General features: G+C 41.9%; 2 protein-coding genes across 6 annotated transcripts; both read left to right on the top strand.

Moving 5' to 3' along the window:
• The first annotated feature begins 320 nt into the window (after positions 1-320).
• On the top strand, positions 321-6,225 carry ifi44g (interferon induced protein 44g). Of its 4 annotated transcripts, XM_082506391.1 has the most exons (10): positions 321-339; positions 735-830; positions 1,709-1,905; positions 2,785-2,847; positions 3,085-3,136; positions 3,258-3,453; positions 3,641-3,793; positions 4,532-4,706; positions 5,305-5,405; positions 5,708-6,225. In XM_082506391.1, the coding sequence occupies exons 2-10, from the start codon at positions 802-804 to the stop codon at positions 5,906-5,908; spliced, it is 1,167 nt and encodes a 388-aa protein (XP_082362517.1). In that variant the 5' UTR covers positions 321-339; positions 735-801; the 3' UTR covers positions 5,909-6,225. The 4 variants fall into 4 exon arrangements, with proteins under 4 accessions (XP_082362517.1, XP_082362516.1, XP_082362515.1 ...); XM_082506390.1 differs by lacking the exons at positions 321-339; positions 735-830 and adding an exon at positions 839-1,058 and having other exon boundaries at positions 3,647-3,793; XM_082506389.1 differs by lacking the exons at positions 321-339; positions 735-830 and adding an exon at positions 841-1,058.
• A 7,704-nt stretch (positions 6,226-13,929) lies between these two features.
• On the top strand, positions 13,930-21,538 carry LOC309689754 (interferon-induced protein 44-like). 2 transcript variants are annotated; one of them, XM_082506394.1, is made up of 7 exons: positions 13,930-14,030; positions 18,562-18,610; positions 18,923-19,118; positions 19,202-19,354; positions 19,454-19,625; positions 20,336-20,436; positions 20,545-21,538. In XM_082506394.1, exons 1-7 carry the CDS (start codon positions 14,000-14,002, stop codon positions 20,737-20,739), a joined length of 897 nt encoding a protein of 298 aa, XP_082362520.1. In that variant the 5' UTR covers positions 13,930-13,999; the 3' UTR covers positions 20,740-21,538. The 2 variants fall into 2 exon arrangements, with proteins under 2 accessions (XP_082362520.1, XP_082362519.1); XM_082506393.1 differs by lacking the exon at positions 13,930-14,030 and adding an exon at positions 18,186-18,403.
• The last annotated feature ends 104 nt before the right edge of the window (positions 21,539-21,642 follow it).

Below are 21,642 nucleotides of genomic sequence, written 5' to 3'. Positions count from 1 at the left end.
TACTTTGGCAAACGTAGATGAAGAAGACGGTGTGAGTTTGTAGCATGAGATTAAATACATGTAGGTCTAAAAGTTTCCAAAGCTCTGACTGCAGTTACTGTCCACGTTGCTCAAAAGCTTCAATATATTACTGATTGTTGCTATGTGATATTATTTTTGCACTTACAGTGTGTGTGTGTGTCTGTGCCAGTAAAAGTACCAGACTGAGAGAGTGCACAACAATGTGTTTGCTGTTGGTCAGTGGACCAATCATGTTTTGTTGATGTCATAGATTTGCAAGGTGGGGGAAATAGAACAAAAGTGCTCTTGTTTATGTAAAACTCGCTTCTGGAGCAAGTGGTAAGCATTTTAAGTGTTTTATTTATTCATTTAAACAGTATAATAAATAGATTATTGTGTTTGCTGTTATCTAAATTAGGTCACTTGAAGTTTGTTGATGTTGGTTTGATCCTTTTTATTATGATGATGCACGAACAACAGCCTGTTTTAGCCTTGGAAAATGTAGCTAGGTTGCTAGGCAGATTTGGCCAGCTAGCTACTTCTTTTCTTGCTTCTTGCGATTTGTTTGCAATTGTTTGCTGTGTCTTGCGCATCTGTTTCTGCAGCTTTAACTTCATTAGTACCAATCCAACTCCACAACGCAACAAACCCCGCCTACGAGCGTGTAACACTCAGATTCGCATTACTGGTGTTTGCGTGACAGTTTAAGTTTCGTTTTCTTTTCTACGGAAAAGGAAGTGGCTCTTTCATTTGCGGTGTGTCCTGAGCTGCAGCTGCTGGTAACATCTACACACAGGAGTTATGTTCTCGTCTGTTAAAGAAAAAAACAGGTAAGTTCGCAACTTTTAGTATTACAAAGTTTGATAGTTAATATGACAAGATTCACTCTTGCAAAGATGAGTGACAGCTGTAGTGCTGTCACTGTGGCCCATAGCAGTCAGTGTGATATACCGTCAAATAACAGGAAAGGAAAAGACCTGGCTGCACAAACAAATGTTAGAAATTCAACAAAAAAAATTTAAAACTTCAAAGTTTACCTGGTGTTATGTCAAAACCAGGTAAACTTACCTGGTTTGCCGAAAACAAACAAACAAATGTTCACAAGACAGCAAGAGTCAACGATCCAGAGAGTCTAGTCTTCATTATATTCGTTTTATATACGTTTTATTACTCTGAGCAATTCCCTCCGCACCTAAAGCGTGCACTTTATCTTTTTGTGCACTCAAATGGAGCCAACTAGCGCCACCTGTGGCCAAGTGCCATAGCCTACAGCCAGATTAACTTGTGACTCACACACCTGAACCTGGCTCTATCACAACGTTTTATTTCGTTTCTGCTTTTCAGACTCATGTTTTGAGGTTGCTGATATTGTGTTTTAAGTGTAACATGTCAGACACTTCACCCGTTGCCTACTGGTGGTGGTCAGAGGGTCCGGTGGCGCCAGTGTCCGGCAGCCTCGCCTCTGTCAGTGCGCCCCAGGGTGGCTGTGGCTACGATGTAGCTTGCCATCGCCAGTGTGTGAATGTGTGTGTGAATGGGTGGATGACTGGATATGTAAAGCGCTTTGGGGTCCTTAGGGACTAGTAAAGTGCTATATAAATACAGGCCATTTACCAGGCCATTTTACTAAAAAACCTCAAGTTTCATGCTGTTCTTTAAATTAGTTAAGGGGTCTTCCTCTAATGTGTACTTTTGTTTTTCTTATTAGCTTTGGTGGCTTTAGCATTGGATCTCCAGTACTTACAACCAAACCCTCAAGTTCTAATGGATTGACACCACTCACAGCAGCTCCAACTACTTCAGTCCAACCTGCTTTCGGCACAACAACTCTCACCAGAGATGATAACAGCGAAGTCACAGGTAGTTCAGAGACAAGGGAACCAAGACCTCAGTTCACATTCTTGGGTGAGCCTCCTTTTACACAAAGTTCTTTTGTCAAAGACCCAAATAAGTATGAGAAACCTTTAACATCTCAAGTCCTGTGTTTCACCACGCTACTGTGAAGCTGTCTGTACACAAAGTGCAAATAGCTTTGGAGATCCATGATTTCCTCAGGGATTAATAGTGATTCTGGTAATAAAGTTGGACATTTTGTTCTTTCCTTTTTTGGTTACAAAGTCATTTTAATCAGTGGCATTCAATCAGGGCAAGAAAGACAAGCAGTGCTTATCTGGTGAAATCTACAAACAGACATCAGTTACAACATAACAAAGAAAAGGGTGTTTTTCTTTCATCTTAAACATCATTCTGACATGAAGCTTCTGTAATGCCTGTTGCCATTTATTCTTTGCATTACTGCCATCTTGTGGTCACAATTGTTTATTATCTCTGGAAGCAGAATGCTTGATTACAGAGCTGCTGAAATCTGAATGGGGTATTAGTCCCGTGACAGACTGGCGACCTGTCAGGGTGTAGCCCGTCTCTTGCCCTTTTGCTAAATTTCTGGTTCTGGGTGATTTTTATATATTAAATATATTTGTTACACTTTTTAAAATTAAGATGTAGGCCTGTGTTTCTGAGCTGGTTATAATGTGTTTTTTCCTTTCTTTTAAAAAAGACAAGGACAACAACTACATTTTTCTGTAGAATAATTATTTTTGCTTATTTTTTGTGAGTTATTAGTAATACAGTTTTATGTGTAGTGAAGTGTTTTCTTTGTGTTTTATTGTTACTTTTGCTAAAGTAATGGGTCTGAAAAAAATCCTCTACCATTGTCAGCAAATAGTAAAACTAAGTTTAGTTAGATGACAACTATAGTAGTAATATAATTTTACAATTCTTTAGCCAGGAAGGAGTGGCCAAAGGGGAGGACACCCAGGAAGAGTTCAGGAAAAAGCTGTCAGAATGGTATGTTTGATACTAGTCGAATTTTCAAAGACAGGAGGAAAGTGTTTTTTTGGTATTATTTTTTTATTTTTATTTTTTAAAATTTTTATTTTTTTTGGGGGGGGGGGGGGGGGGGTCTTTGCTGAAGTCACTGAATGCCACTGCTTTTAACCCTAGCCTCGATGAATGTTAGAACTTTATATAAATACAACAAATACTGGCTATTTTGTCAAACCGCAATTCTTACATTTTTTTCAGGAGGTCAACTGAAGTTGGAATCTCCATGGAGAAACATGGACTGGACAGAAGAGTGAGTACAGTTGTGCTGTTCAATGAGCTCCTGTTCAACTAGCAGGAACTAGTAGATGTCAAGTAAGTGCATTTTTAAACTTTCAAACACAATGAGTCACTGAATGTATCACTGAACCCAGGCGAAAGACAAGCTTGATGGAGACAATCACCTCCTACAGACGGAGCTGTGAGGAGGTGCCTCAGGCCCGGGTTCTCCTCCTGGGCCCGGTCAGTTCTGGAAAGTCGAGCTTCATCAGTTCAGTCCAGTCTGTGTTTAACGGAAGAGTCACCAACCGGGCCATGGTGGGCTCCTTCTCATCCGGTTTTACCAAAAAGGTACACGAGGAGCATCTGCATGTATTTTAAATAAGTGGAAAAATAAACACAGAGATCCTCATTTAGTTTCATGAGATTATTTAAGCGTTTCAAAAAGGGAAAGCATCCACAAGGCCTCTCTTCATCCATGTCAATGAAACTAAACTTTAGGTTTCTGTCCTATTAACTTCCTTTTTGTGTGTGCCAGCTGCAGTCCTTCAACATTCGGGGTAAGAAGGGTGAGGATCATACTGGGCTGGTGCTGTGTGATACCATGGGTATGAGTGAAGACGGGATGACCGGACTGACTCTTCATGACATCCTGTCAGTCGTTAAAGGCCATGTTCCTGAAGGACACAAGGTAAGCATGCCTTGCCCTGTTTGTTCTCGTTTCAGTGCCCCACCCTGCCTCACTCATTCTCAGTTTGTCACCCTGCCTCATTGGCCTCAGATGTTCAGTGAGGCCTAACTCCAACTGTGGTCTCAGGCCTAGTTCATCGCTCACCCCATCCAGCTTTCATTCATCTACTATCAAACTTTATTTAACCGTGTTTGAGGTTGTGGTCCTTGTCAGTGAAGCTGTGCACTTTTTGTTCCCTATGAATCAGCAATAACTCCTTTATCCTGTCATGCTGAGAGTGGGAAAGAGCCAGGTTTCACCCAGGACATGTCATTAATCCATCACAGAGCTAATGCCCACAGCTAATTTAGGCTTGGCTTTAGAAATGCATGCTAGGTTAAGTGGGAGAAAGCTGGAGCAACCAGAGGAAATGAGGAGCAGGAGCAACGTCAAATCACCCAGAAAGTCAACAGCAGCTCCAAACCCCTTTTTAATGCCCGATATTTGTTCCCATCAGGGTAAACTAAAGAACAGTGATGATCAGCTGACTGGTCATATAGTCCTGTGATGTAAAAGAAACAACAAAACAAATCAGTTTCCCAACTTCTCTGACTAGTAAAACAACTGGGATCGCCATCACCCATAGCTGTACCTTATGGTTTGTGCCAACATGTAGAATTGTGTACATGAAGGCACACAGCATAGTTCTTTTTAATACTTTTTCTTTTTTAATAACTTAAAATACTTTCTCTCTTCCAGTTTAGCCCAGACCAGCCAGTCTCCGCCTCAGAAACTGTGGGCTATGTGAAGAGGCCGAGCCTTAAAGACAAAGTCCACTGTGTTGCCTTTGTGGTGGACGCCTCAAAAATCACAACTTACCCCAAAGGCCTGAGCACCACATTTAAACAGCTCAGAAAGCACATCAGTGACCTGGGTGAGCCACAGACACATGTTTACACAGAGCCTGACGTTAAAGGTTGTGTTGCTTGAGTTAGCTGACTTTTGCCTCAGTGCAGCTGCTCTTTAATAATGTTCCTAATACTCTTTTTTTCTACATTGTTAGTGATTTTTTTCTTTGTATGAATTAGGCTAAAACTAAATGGGTTTCAGGTTTTATGTGAACATATAATAACAGAAGAAATCATTTTAGATTGTGTGATTTTTTTTCTTCTTCTTTTTTTTTTGTGTGTTTTTTTTAAATAGGGTCCAGTATGACAGAGTATTAGAGCTACATTAAGAGCAGATTGTTATTGATCATTTTCAGAATAAAGCCTGGATTTCAAGAAAAAGTCGAAATGTGGAGATTACAGATGTTGTTTTGAGATAAAACACCGCAACGCTTTAAAACACCTTATGTAGATGAGTTAGTGAAAAAGTATAAGGACGATGGTGAACGCTGCATCAGGTCAGAAGGACAACAAAGAAAGCTGAGCAAATGTTTATCTATAGAACAAATGAACTGAGCACAATCTTTAAAGGATTCGCATTGTCTTTGCAAGTCTTCATCACAACAGTGTGTTTCTGTTCTTTAGGTGTTCACCAGGTGGCGCTGCTCACCCACGTGGACCAAGTTTGTTTGCAAACAGCCAAAGATGTCACTGGTGTTTATGAGAGCCGCACAATTCAGGATGTGGTAAGTTAAAACAAACCAAATACAGTTCAAGAAATGTTCATATACTGTAACTGCTCCACAAATCAGAATAGGATAAATCCTGCAAACAGCAATGTAAATGTAAAACTTGAAAAGATTTGACTTTGTTTGATTGTCTGAATATAAACAACAAGAGTTTAGAGTCAGTGTGACGTTAGAACAACTTTCCTCACAGATCACACTGAGATGATCATCTTAAGGAGATGCTGATTGTGTTTGGTGTTGTTCTTAATCAGCTGAAGAAACTAAACGCTGGAGGTGTACATGTGTCTGTGTGTTTGCAGATGGGTAAAGCCGCCGCTCTGTTGGGCATGTCCACCTCCTACATCGTTCCAGTGAAAAACTACTCGTCAGAACTGGACCTGGATGTAAACACAGATGTGCTGCTTCTCAGTGCTGTTGATCACATCCTGCAGTATGCTGACATGTATTTCCAGGACAATGCACCACAGAACAAAGAGCTCAAGACAGCCCTGGATCTCTGATTTCTGAGCATTTAGATTAGGAGCATCATACCCATAGCATCATGGCCATTAGATTAGGAACCCGGCTGTTCCTGTTTCAATGTGTTAGAGAAGAGAGTTTTCATTTGTTACAAAAATTTGTGTTTCTGTTGTTTTTGACATAAAAAAACCCAAAATGTGTAAAGGACATCAAAATGCTATACATAGGAACTTTAAACAGTCTTGTTTTGTTTCTAATTAATAAAAACTGACTGTACGCTTTACGTTCTGTTTGTGAGACAGATATATTTTTTAACCAGTCTTTGGGCTTCTTTATTAAAATGTTTTACATTCACCAATGTTTTGTAGTTTTTTCCCTTTCACAGGAAAAAAAATGAAACTTTTTCGCCATTTCATTATTAAATTAAAAATAAAATGTGGTTCACACCCTCTCTAGAGACTTAAGGTTACACATGTGCTATCGCCCAGTGTACACCCTTCTCTCCTCCATCAGAAAGGTTAAAGTGGAAGATTTGTCTTTGCATTTTGAACAGGCTTGGAAACTGGACTGATTTCCCTTACTGCTGTGTCATTCATTAATGCTGTGCAGAGTTCCTTTATCATTATTATGTCTGTGAAAGTTCTCAGTCATCCATGTCATCGTAGTCTAAGGAGCTTGGAAAGAAAAGCATCTGGACTTCTTTAAGTTGCATGAAAGCACATGATAGGGTGGGGCTAGGTTTCACAATGAGCTTTTGTCCCTCTCGGGAAGATACTTGTACAGGGCTTAAATGTAGGACTCTCCACTATTTGACCCTAGAACTGAAGAAGCTTCTCAGATGAGAGGTGAAACGTCTTCAAGCAACTTAAAGAAGTCTATAAGCTTTTCTTTCCAAGCTCCTTAGTTTATCCTTATTACTATTATTATGTGTGCTAGTTTAAATTGCATATATTTTTTAATGAACCGTCTTTTTAATTTAATAGCTGAAGAACCAGTAAGATGGGTCATTCTTGAGAAGAAGCTGGAAAACTGCAGCATGTGACGATGCACGGATCAGTTTGTTTATCATCTCACACTCTTAAAGTGATCCTTATTATTTTGGGAGAAGCAATTAAGGTCAAATGTCTCTAACGTTCATTTCCTCCTGTTCATGTTATTATGAATATAAATGTTCAGAAGTGAACACGGTTTGCTTGGAGCACCGTGCAACAGGAGCTTACGTGGAAGTGGATCCAAGTGCAGATATCAAACGGAAACAGTGATAAAGTTTAACATTCTCACTCGGATCATGACGCACGGGTGCCAAGAAGATAAAAAATTAATGAAAAAGTTCAGAGGAGGTCTATGAGTTTAACTAACGACTTGTGTTGTATTTGTCTTGAACTGAAAGGAAATGAAATAAAAACATCAGACAGGTTTTATTCTAGGAGCTTTTCTAGTAGGACACTTTCAGTTTCATTTCTTTCGAAAGTGGTGCCAAAATTGGAATTTGTGTCCTTGCGCTCCGGGAGCGCGCATTGGGCAGGGAACACGGACCCAAACGTTTTCTTTTGTGAGAAAGGGTCGTTACATTGCTGTTCAGTTTGCAGGTTACAACAGAAAATTGTACATTTATCATTCTCACGTGTATGGAAGCCCTTTTCCGCCACTGAAAAAAACACAAGTATCCATAACTCAAAATTTCAGGATATTTTCTTGAAATTTCGACTTATTAACTCGAAAGTTCGACTTACGAACTCCAAATTTTGAGAAACGTAACTCAAAATTTGGAGAAACATAACTCGAAATTTCGAGTTACTTTTCTCAAAATTTCGAGAAAATAACTTGGAATTTCGAGTTATGGATCCTTTTTTTGTGTGGTGGAAACGGGCTTCCATAGACGTGGTATCGACGGGATGGGACGTTTTGTCTGATAAAAGGATCCATATAAACTTTGACACTCAATATACCACATCCTCAACAAGTAAACGCCTTCGTGTTCGTTTTCAGACGTCCTAGAAATACTATTCTCTGATTGTTCCACCAAAGTTGTTTCTGCTGGGTACAAGGCTGGACTGGGACAAAAAATCGGCCCGGGCATTTTGACTAGAGACCGGCCCACCAGGATAAAGATTGACAATGTGACGTCATTCAGGTGTAAAACCGCAAAGGATTCTGGGAACTTGTGGCAAGAGGTACTAGCGCACGCAGGCTTTCAATTGAACTCAGTTACACAGCGATAAAAATAAACCCAAAAAATGGCAAGAAGCTGTTGTATTATTAACTTCAATAGCCGGTCGCATGACAGCCACGGGAAGCCGACGGGTAAAGAGATCGTTTTTTTTTTTTAATCGGATTACGTCGTTGAAGAGAAATTTTTTAAGCCATGTTTCCGAAGTAAGAGCCGACGGATGGTCTGGATATACCAAATATAACGTCCCAGAACACTCCAGCTCACAGGTTAGTCTGCTCCAAGCATTCCCACAAAGGTCAGAGTTTTGTAGTAGTTAATACGTCATTTTCATAACATAATTGGTGATATAGGTTACAAGCAAGTCTGGCGCTGAACAGAAATTGTCGCGCTATGCTCCTTTGTTTATTGTGCATAAATAGTAAATTGTCCTGACACAATATTGCGTTTCGCTTCTGTTATTACCATGGTACACTGACAAAAACATATACTTTTATTCACAGGATAAAACAGTTGTTTTGTATCACTAATTGCCCAGTACGATTACAGCATACAATATTATTGTCACTGCTACATTTCTGTAATGCTACCAGAAATTATTTCCACTACTAATTAATTGAGCTCAAAGGTCCTATTAATAAACGGTTAACGAATGTGTATTTATGACGACGATTTGTGAGACTGGTAAATTTACCTTTGTTCGTACGATGGTCTTTCGTTCTACACAGTGCATTTCAAGGTCCTGCACCCATCCGTCGGTAAACTGTACCTGGGCTTCTTGCAGTGACCTGAAGTTACTAAACTTCATGAGTGTATGCACTCACTCCAAGAACCGTATAATTATAAATATGAGCGTGGTGAAAGTTGGGCAGCACGCTGACGTCTTTTGTCCCTCTGTGTGCTCGTAAGGGTCTGACCCTTTCACTCCTTTGATTTTTTCCTCGTATCTTTTCTTTGTCTTTTCGTCGAGTCTGTCTTTGTACGGACCGTCATTCTTCCATTCTTCTCCTTTTGTTTTGTACATTCCTTTGTTGTGCGGCAAAGAAAAAACAAGAAGGTATTGGAACCGGAGAATGAACGTTTTGCGGTGCTGCAAATGCTTGCATTTGATGCGGTACTTGGATTGTTTTGCCACGAGTTCCCGGCATGCAATGTGCGAAAATCACGTGATTGCTAAACAAGGGGGAGGGTGCATCCGGCCTCCTCGGCTGTAATTGGTCCAGCCCAGAGTCGATCATGACCAATTGGCCAATCCAACACCTTTCATTATATATACCCTAAAAAAAAAACTAAAAAAAAACAACCCATCGGCCCATAAAAACAAAAAATCGCCAGCGGCCCACCGGGCAAATGCCCGGTATGCCCAATGGCCAGTCCAGCTATGGCTGGGTACAAAAATGCACCTTTCTAAGAGCACCAATGAAAACAATTGTGTGTTTTATTCTTCTAAAATACTTCTGTAGCTAAAATACAATAATAACTTTATTGTATATTTACTGTATATTTAAGATTATATTAGATTATAATTAATTACTGCGATTGATCATAGTCTTTTTAAGTCTTTCTGCCCCAGTCTTGCACAAAGTCGGCCTACAGCCTTCCCCTATATGGGCAGAACAGATTCTATCAGATCAGTTCACTTGTTGAGAACGTGCTGAGTGTTAAAGTTTTTATGACACACAGACGTGATTGTACTGTTATCAGGCTAAACGGATTCAGGAGACAGACACTATCTCTACTTTTAAGATTAGGTTTAAAACTTTCCTTTTTGCTAAAGCATATAGTTAGGGCTGGGCCAGGTGACCCTGAATCCTCCCTTAGTTATGCTGCAATAGACATAGGCTGCCGGGGGATTCCCATGATGCATTGAGTTTTTCCTTTCCAGTCACCTTTCTCACTCACTATGCATTAATAGACCTCTCTGCATTGAATCATATCTGTTATTAACCTCTGTCTCTCTTCCACAGCATGTCTTTATCCTGTCTTCCTTCTCTCACCCCAACCGGTCGCAGCAGATGGCCGCCCCTCCCTGAGCCTGGTTCTGCCGGAGGTTTCCTCCTGTTAAAAGGGAGTTTTTCCTTCCCACTGTTGCCAAAGTGCTTGCTCATAGGGGGTCATATGATTGTTGGGTTTTTCTCTGTATCTATGAAGCGCCTTGAGGCGACTTATGTTGTGATTTGGCGCTATATAAATAAAATTGACTTGAATTGAATTGAACGTCCTCGTCTGCGGTCCGTGCCCAGTGCGCGCTCCCGACGCACGGGTAACTAAGATAAGATAAGATAAGATAAGATAAGATAACCTTTATTAGTCCCACACGTGGGAAATTTGTTTTGTCACAGCAGGAAGTGGACAGTGCAAAAGTTATGAGGCAAAAATTAGAATACAATAAGAATAAATACAGTACACAACTGTACAGAATAGAATAAAATAAAATACTATATACAGTAGAATAAAATAAAATAAATATACAATAAGATAAAAATAGAATACAAATACAAATACTATATACAACTGAGTAAAAATACAACGATGACAGAAAGGATTATTGCACTTAGTATTATTGCATATGTATGGATGTGTGTGCTTGATCAGTTAAAGTCTTTATTATGGAGTCTGACAGCAGTGGGGAGGAAAGACCTGCGAAATCTCTCCGTCCCACACCGTGGGTGCCGCAGTCTCCCACTGAAGGAGCTGCTCAGTGCTGTCACAGTCTGCTGCATGGGGTGGGAGATGTTGTCCAACAGGGATGACAGCTTAGCCGCCGTTCTCCTGTCACTCACCACCTCCACTGGGTCCAGAGGGCATCCTAGAACAGAGCTGGCCCTTCGGATCACCCTGTTCAGTCTCTTCCTGTCCCCAGCAGAGATGCTGCCGCCCCAGCAGACCACGCCATAAAAGATAGCAGAAGCCACAACAGAGTCATAGAATTTCTTCAGGAGTGGGCCCTCCACTCCAAACGACCTGAGTCTCCGCAGCAGGTACAACCTGCTCTGCCCTTTCCTGTAGAGGGCGTCTGAGTTATGAGTCCAGTCCAGTCTATTGTTCAGATGAACACCAAGGTACCTGTAGCTGTCCACAGCCTCACTAACTGCTTGTGTTTGGCACAACACCTGGAATAACTACCTTGGCACACCTGTCTGTAGTCCTCCGTGTGTTTACAGCAAGGTCCGCGATCCCTGCTCCCTCGTCCGTCTGGAACAGGAGGTAAAAGCAGAAATGTTAAAGAGCTTAATGAATTTAACTTAAAATTGTGCCTGTAAGATTTTTATTAACTAAAGTTTTCCTTTCGGGATAGTAACTATACCGATGTAGTTGCGTAGAGTAGGAGTAGAGTAGTAGCCACCGCTAAAGTCACAAATTCAATTCTATTTATATAGTGAAATCATAGCTGGACTGGCCATTGGGCATACCGGGCATTTGCCCGGTGGGCCGCTGGCGATTTTTTGTTTTTATGGGCCGATGGGTTGTTTTTTTTTAGTTTTTTTTTTAGGGTATATATAATGAAAGGTGTTGGATTGGCCAATTGGTCATGATCGACTCTGGGCTGGACCAATTACAGCCGAGGAGGCCGGATGCACCCTCCCCCTTGTTTAGCAATCACGTGATTTTCGCACATTGCATGCCGGGAACTCGTGGCAAAACAATCCAAGTACCGCATCAAATGCAAGCATTTGCAGCACCGCAAAACGTTCATTCTCCGGTTCCAATACCTTCTTGTTTTTTCTTTGCCGCACAACAAAGGAATGTACAAAACAAAAGGAGAAGAATGGAAGAATGACGGTCCGTACAAAGACAGACTCGACGAAAAGACAAAGAAAAGATACGAGGAAAAAATCAAAGGAGTGAAAGGGTCAGACCCTTACGAGCACACAGAGGGACAAAAGACGTCAGCGTGCTGCCCAACTTTCACCACGCTCATATTTATAATTATACGGTTCTTGGAGTGAGTGCATACACTCATGAAGTTTAGTAACTTCAGGTCACTGCAAGAAGCCCAGGTACAGTTTACCGACGGATGGGTACAGGACCTTGAAATGCACTGTGTAGAACGAAAGACCATCGTACGAACAAAGGTAAATTTACCAGTCTCACAAATCGTCGTCATAAATACACATTCGTTAACCGTTTATTAATAGGACCTTTGAGCTCAATTAATTAGTAGTGGAAATAATTTCTGGTAGCATTACAGAAATGTAGCAGTGACAATAATATTGTATGCTGTAATCGTACTGGGCAATTAGTGATACAAAACAACTGTTTTATCCTGTGAATAAAAGTATATGTTTTTGTCAGTGTACCATGGTAATAACAGAAGCGAAACGCAATATTGTGTCAGGACAATTTACTATTTATGCACAATAAACAAAGAAGCATAGCGCGACAATTTCTGTTCAGCGCCAGACTTGCTTGTAACCTATATCACCAATTATGTTATGAAAATGACGTATTAACTACTACAAAACTCTGACCTTTGTGGGAATGCTTGGAGCAGACTAACCTGTGAGCTGGAGTGTTCTGGGACGTTATATTTGGTATATCCAGACCATCCGTCGGCTCTTACTTCGGAAACATGGCTTAAAAAATTTCTCTTCAACAACGTAATCCGATTAAAAAAAAAACGATCTCTTTACCCGTCGGCTTCCCGTGGCTGTCATGCGACCGGCTATTGAAGTTAATAATACAACAGCTTCTTGCCATTTTTTGGGTTTATTTTTATCGCTGTGTAACTGAGTTCAATTGAAAGCCTGCGTGCGCTAGTACCTCTTGCCACAAGTTCCCAGAATCCTTTGCGGTTTTACACCTGAATGACGTCACATTGTCAATCTTTATCCTGGTGGGCCGGTCTCTAGTCAAAATGCCCGGGCCGATTTTTTGTCCCAGTCCAGCCTTGAGTGAAATGTACGCATTATTCTAAAAGCAACCACTGCAAATGTGTTAAAGGATTCCTGATGAAGTGGGAGAACAAAACGTGCTCATCCTTATGCCAGTCTGTCTGGAAATGAAACTTATGACATCGTTATGTTAACTCATTTTTTTCTGTTGAGACCAAAGTAGCAACATACATTTAGATTTGGTTCTTTCTAGAAACAAACATCTGAAGGCAATAAAAAAGGAAAATAATGATGTATATTGTTTTTAAATGTAGCTACTTAAGTAGAATTTTACTTGAGGAGTTTTTTTCTGACAACCTTTTAATTTTACTCCCTACATTTTTAAACAAATATCTGGACTCTCTGCTCCTTCCATTTTCAAATAAGGCTCCTTAGTTTTGCTTATTATTTTCTGTCACTGAGCCTTCAAACACCAAATAGTCTCTTCGTGTTTTGCTAGGTAAAGGTGCAGCTGCTGTACGTCACAGGGAAAGAATAGAAAGAGACAAACTGAGGTAGACTGTGTTATTTAAAGGTTACATGAAAATCCTCTGCAGGTTAGTGCAAGGTATGCAGGTTAGTTTGCTATATATTTCTATATTTCTGTACTGTGATGGGTTTAAAGTAAACAACAGTGTGTTGGACCGGTGCATCCATCTAATTGATGGAAATCACCCAGGAGAGCTCATGAAACATCTGCTCACATCTGGTTGAATTCAGGTGTGTAAATCCGCAGGGAACAGCAGGTCAGCTGATCACAGCCTGTACACTAAGAATATCTACTGGAGGTCTCAATAGAAATTATTGTAAATTGTAATCCTTTCCCTATGCTGAGCCATTAAAACTGATTTTGGGGTTCATGTAGATTGTGTTTGTCTTTTTGTGATTGATTCCACAGATTCAGTCACTTTCTTTACTACGCTCAAACAACCAAGAGTCCAAAATGAACCCCATGCTAACACAAAGCCAGCAGAGAACAATCTGCGCTCAGCTGAGAAGAGTCAAACTACAGCTGCTGTACAAGGCCAGCATCCACGGCTTCACCGGTGCAGCATTTCACCAAAGATGTGCATGGCAATGATCTCAACATGACTGAGTGTGAAGTCTACGAAGTGGAGGGTAAGTGTAACATAAGGCATCATGTAATCATTTAGCTGTTGCAGATAAGTGTTGATAAATTTGATATATCACAGTACAAATACTACAATATGCCAACACCCAAGCATGATTACTAACAGACCTGCCAAATAATGAAATCTCTTAATTTAAAGATGTCTGAAAAAATGAAGTAAGCTAAAAGATCTCAAAAAAAAAAAACATCACAAAACAATAAAGAAACTTGAGAAACAAAGTCAGTGACATCTAAAGTTGGGGACTTGAGTGAACCACGGTGGGAGCCATTATCCACAAAAAAAAAAAAAAAATATATATATATATATATATATATGCAGCTGGATAGCGTAGTGGTTAGACTACACGCCTTTGGAACAGAGGATCGCAAGTTCGATTCCTGCCTGGGGCGTCTGTATCCAGTAAGGGTCCTAAGGCTAGACCCCCTATGCTAAGCGAGCCTACCGCAGACATGAGCGAGACAAATAAATATGAAGGCATGCCGGCTCGGACGTCGCCCGGATCAACAAGGTCTGCGTCAGGTGTTGAGGAACCAGGGCACCCTGACGAAAAGTGGGCTACTGGAACAAGAAGGCATCGGTGGGCAAGAGACGAAAACAGGGCGTTGTTGGAATGCTACTACGCAAGTAACCCCGGCGGAAGGGGCTACATGAATAGGATGAGGGACCTCATCCTACTACGTGAAGTACCCTCAGAAGGTCTGCTAGATGATGTTAATGCAGCACTACGGGCAATACCTACAACCACGATTACCGACACTAACAAGCTGATCTACAATACGGCAGCAGTGATCAGTGAGATGCTTGGCTACAAGTTGAACAGCCACAAGGGGCAGTACCCTCCATGGAGAAGGAGGCTAGAGGGCAAGATCAAAGTAGCACGGAGGGAGGTTAGCCAACTAACGGAGTTGCAGAAAGGTGCGACAAAGAAGGTGCATAAGAAATACAGCAAGCTGTCCATACCTGAGGCCTTGGAAACTGCCAAGCAAAGACTCACAGCCTTGGCCAGCCGCTTGAGGAGGTACACCAGAGAGATAGAAGGCAGGAGAATAAACCAGCTGTTCTCCACAGAACCAGCAAAGGTGTACTCTCAGTGGCAAGGGAACAATAAGAGAACAGCACCACCAAGGCTGGAGACGGAGCAATACTGGAAGAGCATATGGGAGAAGGATGCAACCCATAACGGCAATGCTCAGTGGCTAGAGGATCTGAGGGCAGACCACAGCGACCTCCCTGAACAGGGTCCAGTAACCATCACAGTGGCAGATATCCAAGAAAGGGTCTCCAGTATGAAGAATTGGACAGCACCAGGGCCCGACATGGTTCACGCCTACTGGCTGAAGAAGCTGACTGCACTCCACGAGCGTCTGGCAGCACAAATGAACCAGCTGCTAGTTAACGAGAGACACCCGGAATGGCTAACTGAAGGCCGGACGGTCCTGATCCCCAAGGACCCCAAGAAGGGACCGGTCCCCTCCAACTACCGACCAATAACCTGCCTCAGTACTACATGGAAGCTCCTGTCAGGCATCATATCGGCTAAGATGAACAGGCACATGGGTCAATACATGAGCGGGACACAGAAAGGAATTGGCAAGAATACCAGAGGCGCAAAACACCAGCTACTGGTACCAGTACAGAACAATCAGCCGAGACTGCACGACCAGACTGACCAACCTGTGCACTGCCTGGATTGATTACAAGAAGGCCTATGACTCAATGCCCCACAGCTGGATACTGGAATGCCTAGAATTGTACAAGATCAATGGGACCCTAAGAGCCTTCATCAGGAACTCAATGGGGATGTGGCGTACAACACTAGAGGCCAACTCCAAGCCCATAGCACAAGTCACCATCAAGTGCGGGATCTACCAAGGAGATGCTCTGTCCCCACTGCTGTTCTGCATAGGCCTGAACCCCCTCAGTGAGATCATTAACAAGACTGGCTACGGATACCGACTACGGAACGGAGCAGTTGTCAGCCACCTCCTGTACATGGATGACATCAAGCTGTATGCCAAGAGTGAACGAGACATCGATTCACTGATCCACACTACCAGGCTATACAGCAATGACATTGGAATGTCGTTCGGACTGGAGAAGTGTAGTCGGATGGTATCAAAGAGAGGGAAGGTAGTCAGAACTGAGGGGATTGAACTACCAGAAGGCAACATTGCAAACATAGAGGACAGTTACAAGTACCTGGGGATCCCGCAGGCAAATGGGAACCATGAAGAGGCCGCTAGAAAGGCTGCAACCACCAAGTACCTGCAGAGGGTCAGGCAAGTCCTGAGGAGTCAGCTGAATGGTAAGAACAAGATCCGGGCCATCAACACGTACGCCCTGCCCGTGATCAGGTACCCTGCTGGGGTAATAGGCTGGCCAAAGGAGGAGATAGAAGCCACTGACATAAAGACAAGAAAGCTCCTTACCATGCATGGAGGGTTTCACCCCAAGTCCAACACCCTGAGGCTGTACGCTAAGCGGAAGGAAGGGGGCCGGGGACTGGTGAGTGTCAGCACCACAGTCCAGGATGAGACAAGGAACATCCAAGAATACATTGGGAAGATGGCCCCAACTGACCGAGTGCTCAGTGAATACCTCAGGCAGCAGAAACCCAAGAAAGAGGAGGGAAACGAGGAACCATCATGGAAGGACAGGCCCCTGCACGGTATGTACCACCGGCAGATAGAGGAGGTGGCTGATATCCAGAAATCCTACCAGTGGCTGGACAAAGCTGGACTGAAAGACAGCACAGAGGCACTAATCATGGCAGCACAAGAACAAGCTCTGAGCACAAGATCCATAGAGGCTGGGGTCTATCACACCAGGCAAGACCCCAGGTGCAGGCTGTGTAAAGATGCCCCAGAGACAATCCAGCACATAACAGCAGGGTGCAAGATGCTAGCAGGCAAGGCATACATGGAACGCCATAACCAAGTGGCCGGCATAGTGTACAGGAACATCTGTGCCGAGTATAACCTGGAAGTCCCGAGGTCAAAATGGGAGATGCCCCCAAGGGTGGTGGAGAATGACCGAGCTAAGATCCTGTGGGACTTCCAGATACAGACGGACAAAATGGTGGTGGCTAACCAACCGGACATAGTGGTGGTAGACAAACAGAAGAAGACGGCCGTAGTGATCGATGTAGCAGTTCCGAATGACAGCAATATCAGGAAGAAGGAACACGAGAAGCTGGAGAAATACCAAGGGCTCAGAGAAGAGCTCGAGAGGATGTGGAGGGTGAAGGTAACGGTGGTCCCCGTGGTAATCGGAGCACTAGGTGCGGTGACTCCCAAGCTAGGCGAGTGGCTCCAGCAGATCCCAGGAATAACATCGGAGATCTCTGTCCAGAAGAGCGCAGTCCTGGGAACAGCTAAGATACTCCGCAGGACCCTCAAGCTCCCAGGCCTCTGGTAGAGGACCCGAGCTTGAAGGATAAACCGCCCGCAGGGGCGTGCTGGGTGTTTATATATATATATATATATATATATATATATATATATATATAAAATATATATTTTTTTATATATAAAAATATATAAAAAATATATTTGTTATATATTTTATCCTTCAAGCGTTGGCCAAGCGTTGGTTCTTTGATTTTGTTATTTCATTATATTCTAGCTTTGCTTTATGGGTTTTAGGATTATTCTTAGTTTAGGTTCTCTGGGTGGGGTTTGGTTAGAGTTTTAGTGTTCTGGTTTTCTGTCTGTGTTCCATGTTGCTGTCTCCCCTTTCTGCTGTATCCCCACATCCAGTCAGTGTCTGTGTCTGCCCTGGTCCCACGTCTGTTCCCTTTGTTATAGTGCCTGCCCGTGAGTCTGTGTTATGTTTCCTGTTTTACTTTGAAAGTCCATGTCTGATGTTAATGTGTCTGGTTTTGCTTCCCCTTGTCTTAGGCCTGATTTGCCCCAGCTGTGTTTCCCTCCTGTTACTCATTTCCTGATTGCTCCCTCTGTGTATTTAAGCCCTGTGTTTCTCTGTGTCCGTGTCGCGATCTACTGTTTATTTTGCTGTGTGTTTTGCCCAGCCACTGGTGTTAGTTTATTTTGACTTTTTTCCAGTTATGTTATGTTTGAGTTCAGCATTAAAGCTGTTTTGGTTTAAGTTTCTCTCTGGAGTCTGCATCTTGGGTCCCATTCCTGTCTGCACACAGCCGTCACCTAACACAAACATGGTGGTGGCATTGTGATGGTGTAGGAATGCTTTTGCTGCTTTTACTTCAAGACCGTAAACAGTATAATCCATCAATTATACTGTTTTCATAATTGATGGAACCACAAGTTCAGCTCCCTACCAGAAAATCCTGAAAGAGAATGCCAGTCATCAGCTCATGCCATGAAGCTCAAGCATATTTAGGTTAGCAGGGGAAAAACAGCAAGTCCATGTCTAAATGACTCAAAGCAAAATGAAGGCTTGGGATTAGCCCAGTATGTATCTGCAGATCTAGAGAGTTGAATTTAATGTCTTTACTAAATTCAATAACATTACTGTATCATTTCACTTTTATCTTTAAGAAAGCACTGAACTTGAGAGGCCATGGAGGACTGTAACCTGGGAATCTAAGTAAGTCTGATGGAGCCAACATCCAGTCTGATGCTTTATGCACAACATATTTTAAAGAGTTTGATCGGGGGAAAAGCAATAATCTATTTTTGAACTGAATGCAGTTACATTATCCACACTTTATGACAAACAAGCTATATTTGAATGTCATACTCTACAAAGTATTTAAGGTGGCATTCCTGCAAAATACTATGCAATACTGTTTACCATGTTACCATGTTTTGTTTTGGCTTTACACTAAAAATTACTGTTATATTCAAAATTTCTTCACATTTAAAATGTTACCATTATTCATCTCCTTGTTTTGTACAGGAAGAGGACGGAGCTGATTGAGAGCATTAAAAGCTACAAACCCACAGTCAGCTCTGTGACACAGCCTCGGGTTTTGCTCATTGGACCAGTTGGAGCTGGAAAGTCCAGCTTCTTTAACTCTGTCAACTCTGTATTCAGAGACCACGTCACCAGCCAGGCCATCTCTGGCTCCTCCTCCACCAGCCTCACCACACAGGTCTGTGTCTGCTGTCTGATGATTTCCACTTATTGTGACTGATTTCAGTGGTCTGTCACTCATTCTCATTGTACTGTAAACAGTTTCGCTCCTACTCTGTGAAAGCTGGACGTGAAGGGAAACCTCTGCCAATAATCTTGTGTGATACCATGGGACTGGAGGAGACCAAAGGGGCGGGGCTTGACATAGACGATCTGAGCAGCATCCTCAAAGGTCACCTGCCAGACCGTTATCAGGTGCTACAGTACATCACGGGACACTGAATGTATGAAACACTGATTTGTCAGCAGTCGACTCAAACTGTGTCTCTGTTTCTCCTCAAATGTGTCATTTAGTTCAACCCTTCAGCTCCTCTGCATCCTGAGGCCCACAGCTATCGCACATCTCCTGGACTCAAGGACAAGATCCACTGTGTGGCCTATGTTATTGATGCTTCCAAGGTCTCCGTCATGCCCACAGGGCTGGAGGAGAAGCTGGATGCTATCCGCAGAAAGGTCAACCTAATCGGTCAGTGCCTGAGGTTTTGTCATATCTTTGGGGGATTAGACAGTTTATGTGTAAAACAAATGAAGACAAAAATGCAATAATGTAAAAATCACTGAAAATCAGTTTTTATCTGTGCAAATTAGTATATTATGTGTTGAAATTGGAAATGTTTTCCCTTTTTAACAAAAAAAAAAAAGCTATAGGTGGACCAGTTTAACAGCCATGCATGGACTGTAGACAGGCAGAAATGAGCTTAATGGAAAACAAGCCTTTATTGAGACTGATTGCAAAAGTACAAAGTAATCAAAAAGGAAAATAACACAGGAGGAAGGGTATGTCAGGAGACAGGAAGTAACTAAATGTAAGAGAAGAAGAGTGACTGGCACAATAAGATGGAAAGTACAGAATACAAAGATGCAGATTTCACACACAGACAGGGAGACAAGACTGACTACATACAGGGGACTCTAGGGAGGATGCACAGATGAGACTAAGACAGACTGGACACGAAAGGAAACGAATTTAAACAGAGAACATGTAACTACAAACATGATTAACTAAACTTGGAAAATTCACAGCACGACAGAACTCTGCACAAGTGAGCCGGAATCATGACAGCAATTTTCAACTTCATTTCATATCTTAAACAACTCAAAGAATTTGGATATTCCAATAACAATCCAATAGAAATCATTATGTCAAAGTGATCTTCCTGCTCATTTTGTTTCCAGGTATTCCTCAGCTGGTCCTCCTCACTAAAGTAGATGAAGCCTGTCCACTGGTGAAAGAGGATGTGAGAAACATTTATAAGAGTGGCTACATTAAAGATGTGGTAAGCATTTTTTACTTTTTTTAAACTGCTTTTTTTAAATTTATTTTTTATTAATAAACATTTTATATGAGGGTAGTAATACTTTTTCCCCTGTGTTCTGTCATACAGATGCAGGAGGTCGGCTCTCGGCTCGGTGTGCCGTTGTCCTGTGTTGTTCCGTTGAAGAACTACAGCGAGGAGCTGGAGTTGGACATGAATTGTGACATCCTGTTGCTCAGCGCCGTCATCCAGATGCTTCGCTTTGTTGATAATTACTTTGATGAGCTCAGTGACCGAATGAGCAACATGCAAACCAAAGACTAGGAGAAGACTGAGGAGATGATGTAATAGTCTGAGCAGCTGATGACATTTCCTTTAAAATGATTCAATCATGTACCTGCAGGTGATCCTACTGAGTACTAGTTCCCTGTGTTAACTGGGTTACTTGAAAGGCAGAAATTAGAAGCTAAACTACAAATTAGAAGCCTTCTTATATTGTGGGTATTGGGAGATATAGTATCTGTACTTTGTGAACATCCAGTTTCTCCCTTCAAAATTTTGGTGAACTGGTTCTTAATTTGAGCTCAGCAACAGAAAATAATGACATTAAAGGTCATCAGTCTCAAGATAATAAATTATTTTGAACATTTTTATTACCTCCTTTTTTCCATGTAGCTGAATATTTCATCACAAGTTAATAGATTTAATAAACTAAATTACTGTTTACTGTGTCAGAACCAGACACGGGGAAGCTGCATTCAGCTTTTATGCTTCATATATCCGGAACAAACTCCCAGAAAGCCTCAGATCAGCTGAAACACTCAGTTTATTTAAATCCAGGTTGAAGACTCACCTGTTCTCAGCTGCATTTGAATAAAACACCAAATCCACACTTTAAACTTAAATTTCAAAACTTACATTTTAACTACTGATTTTATCTACTGTTCTGATTTTATCTACTGTTTTTTTTTATCAATTTTAAATCATGCTTTTTATTGTTTTTATTTTTTAATGTCTCTGTAAAGCACTCTGAATCACCTTGTTGTTGAATTGTGCTATATAAATAAACTTGCCTTACCTTAACAACCCCGACTCCTACATGATGTTTTGGTTTAACATGAAATATTTCAGCACCCTGTGTAATTTTTTGCCTGCAAGGTGCACACATGCACACAAGAGAAACACTCAGTATAGCAGTACTATTTTTGGGGCAAGTTGCATCTGGCT

The sequence above is a fragment of the Aulonocara stuartgranti genome, assembly GCF_965226115.1.
Source record: "Aulonocara stuartgranti genome assembly, chromosome: 15".
Classification (NCBI taxonomy): Eukaryota; Metazoa; Chordata; class Actinopteri; order Cichliformes; family Cichlidae; genus Aulonocara; species Aulonocara stuartgranti.
This window is presented reverse-complemented; position numbering and strand designations above follow the sequence as displayed.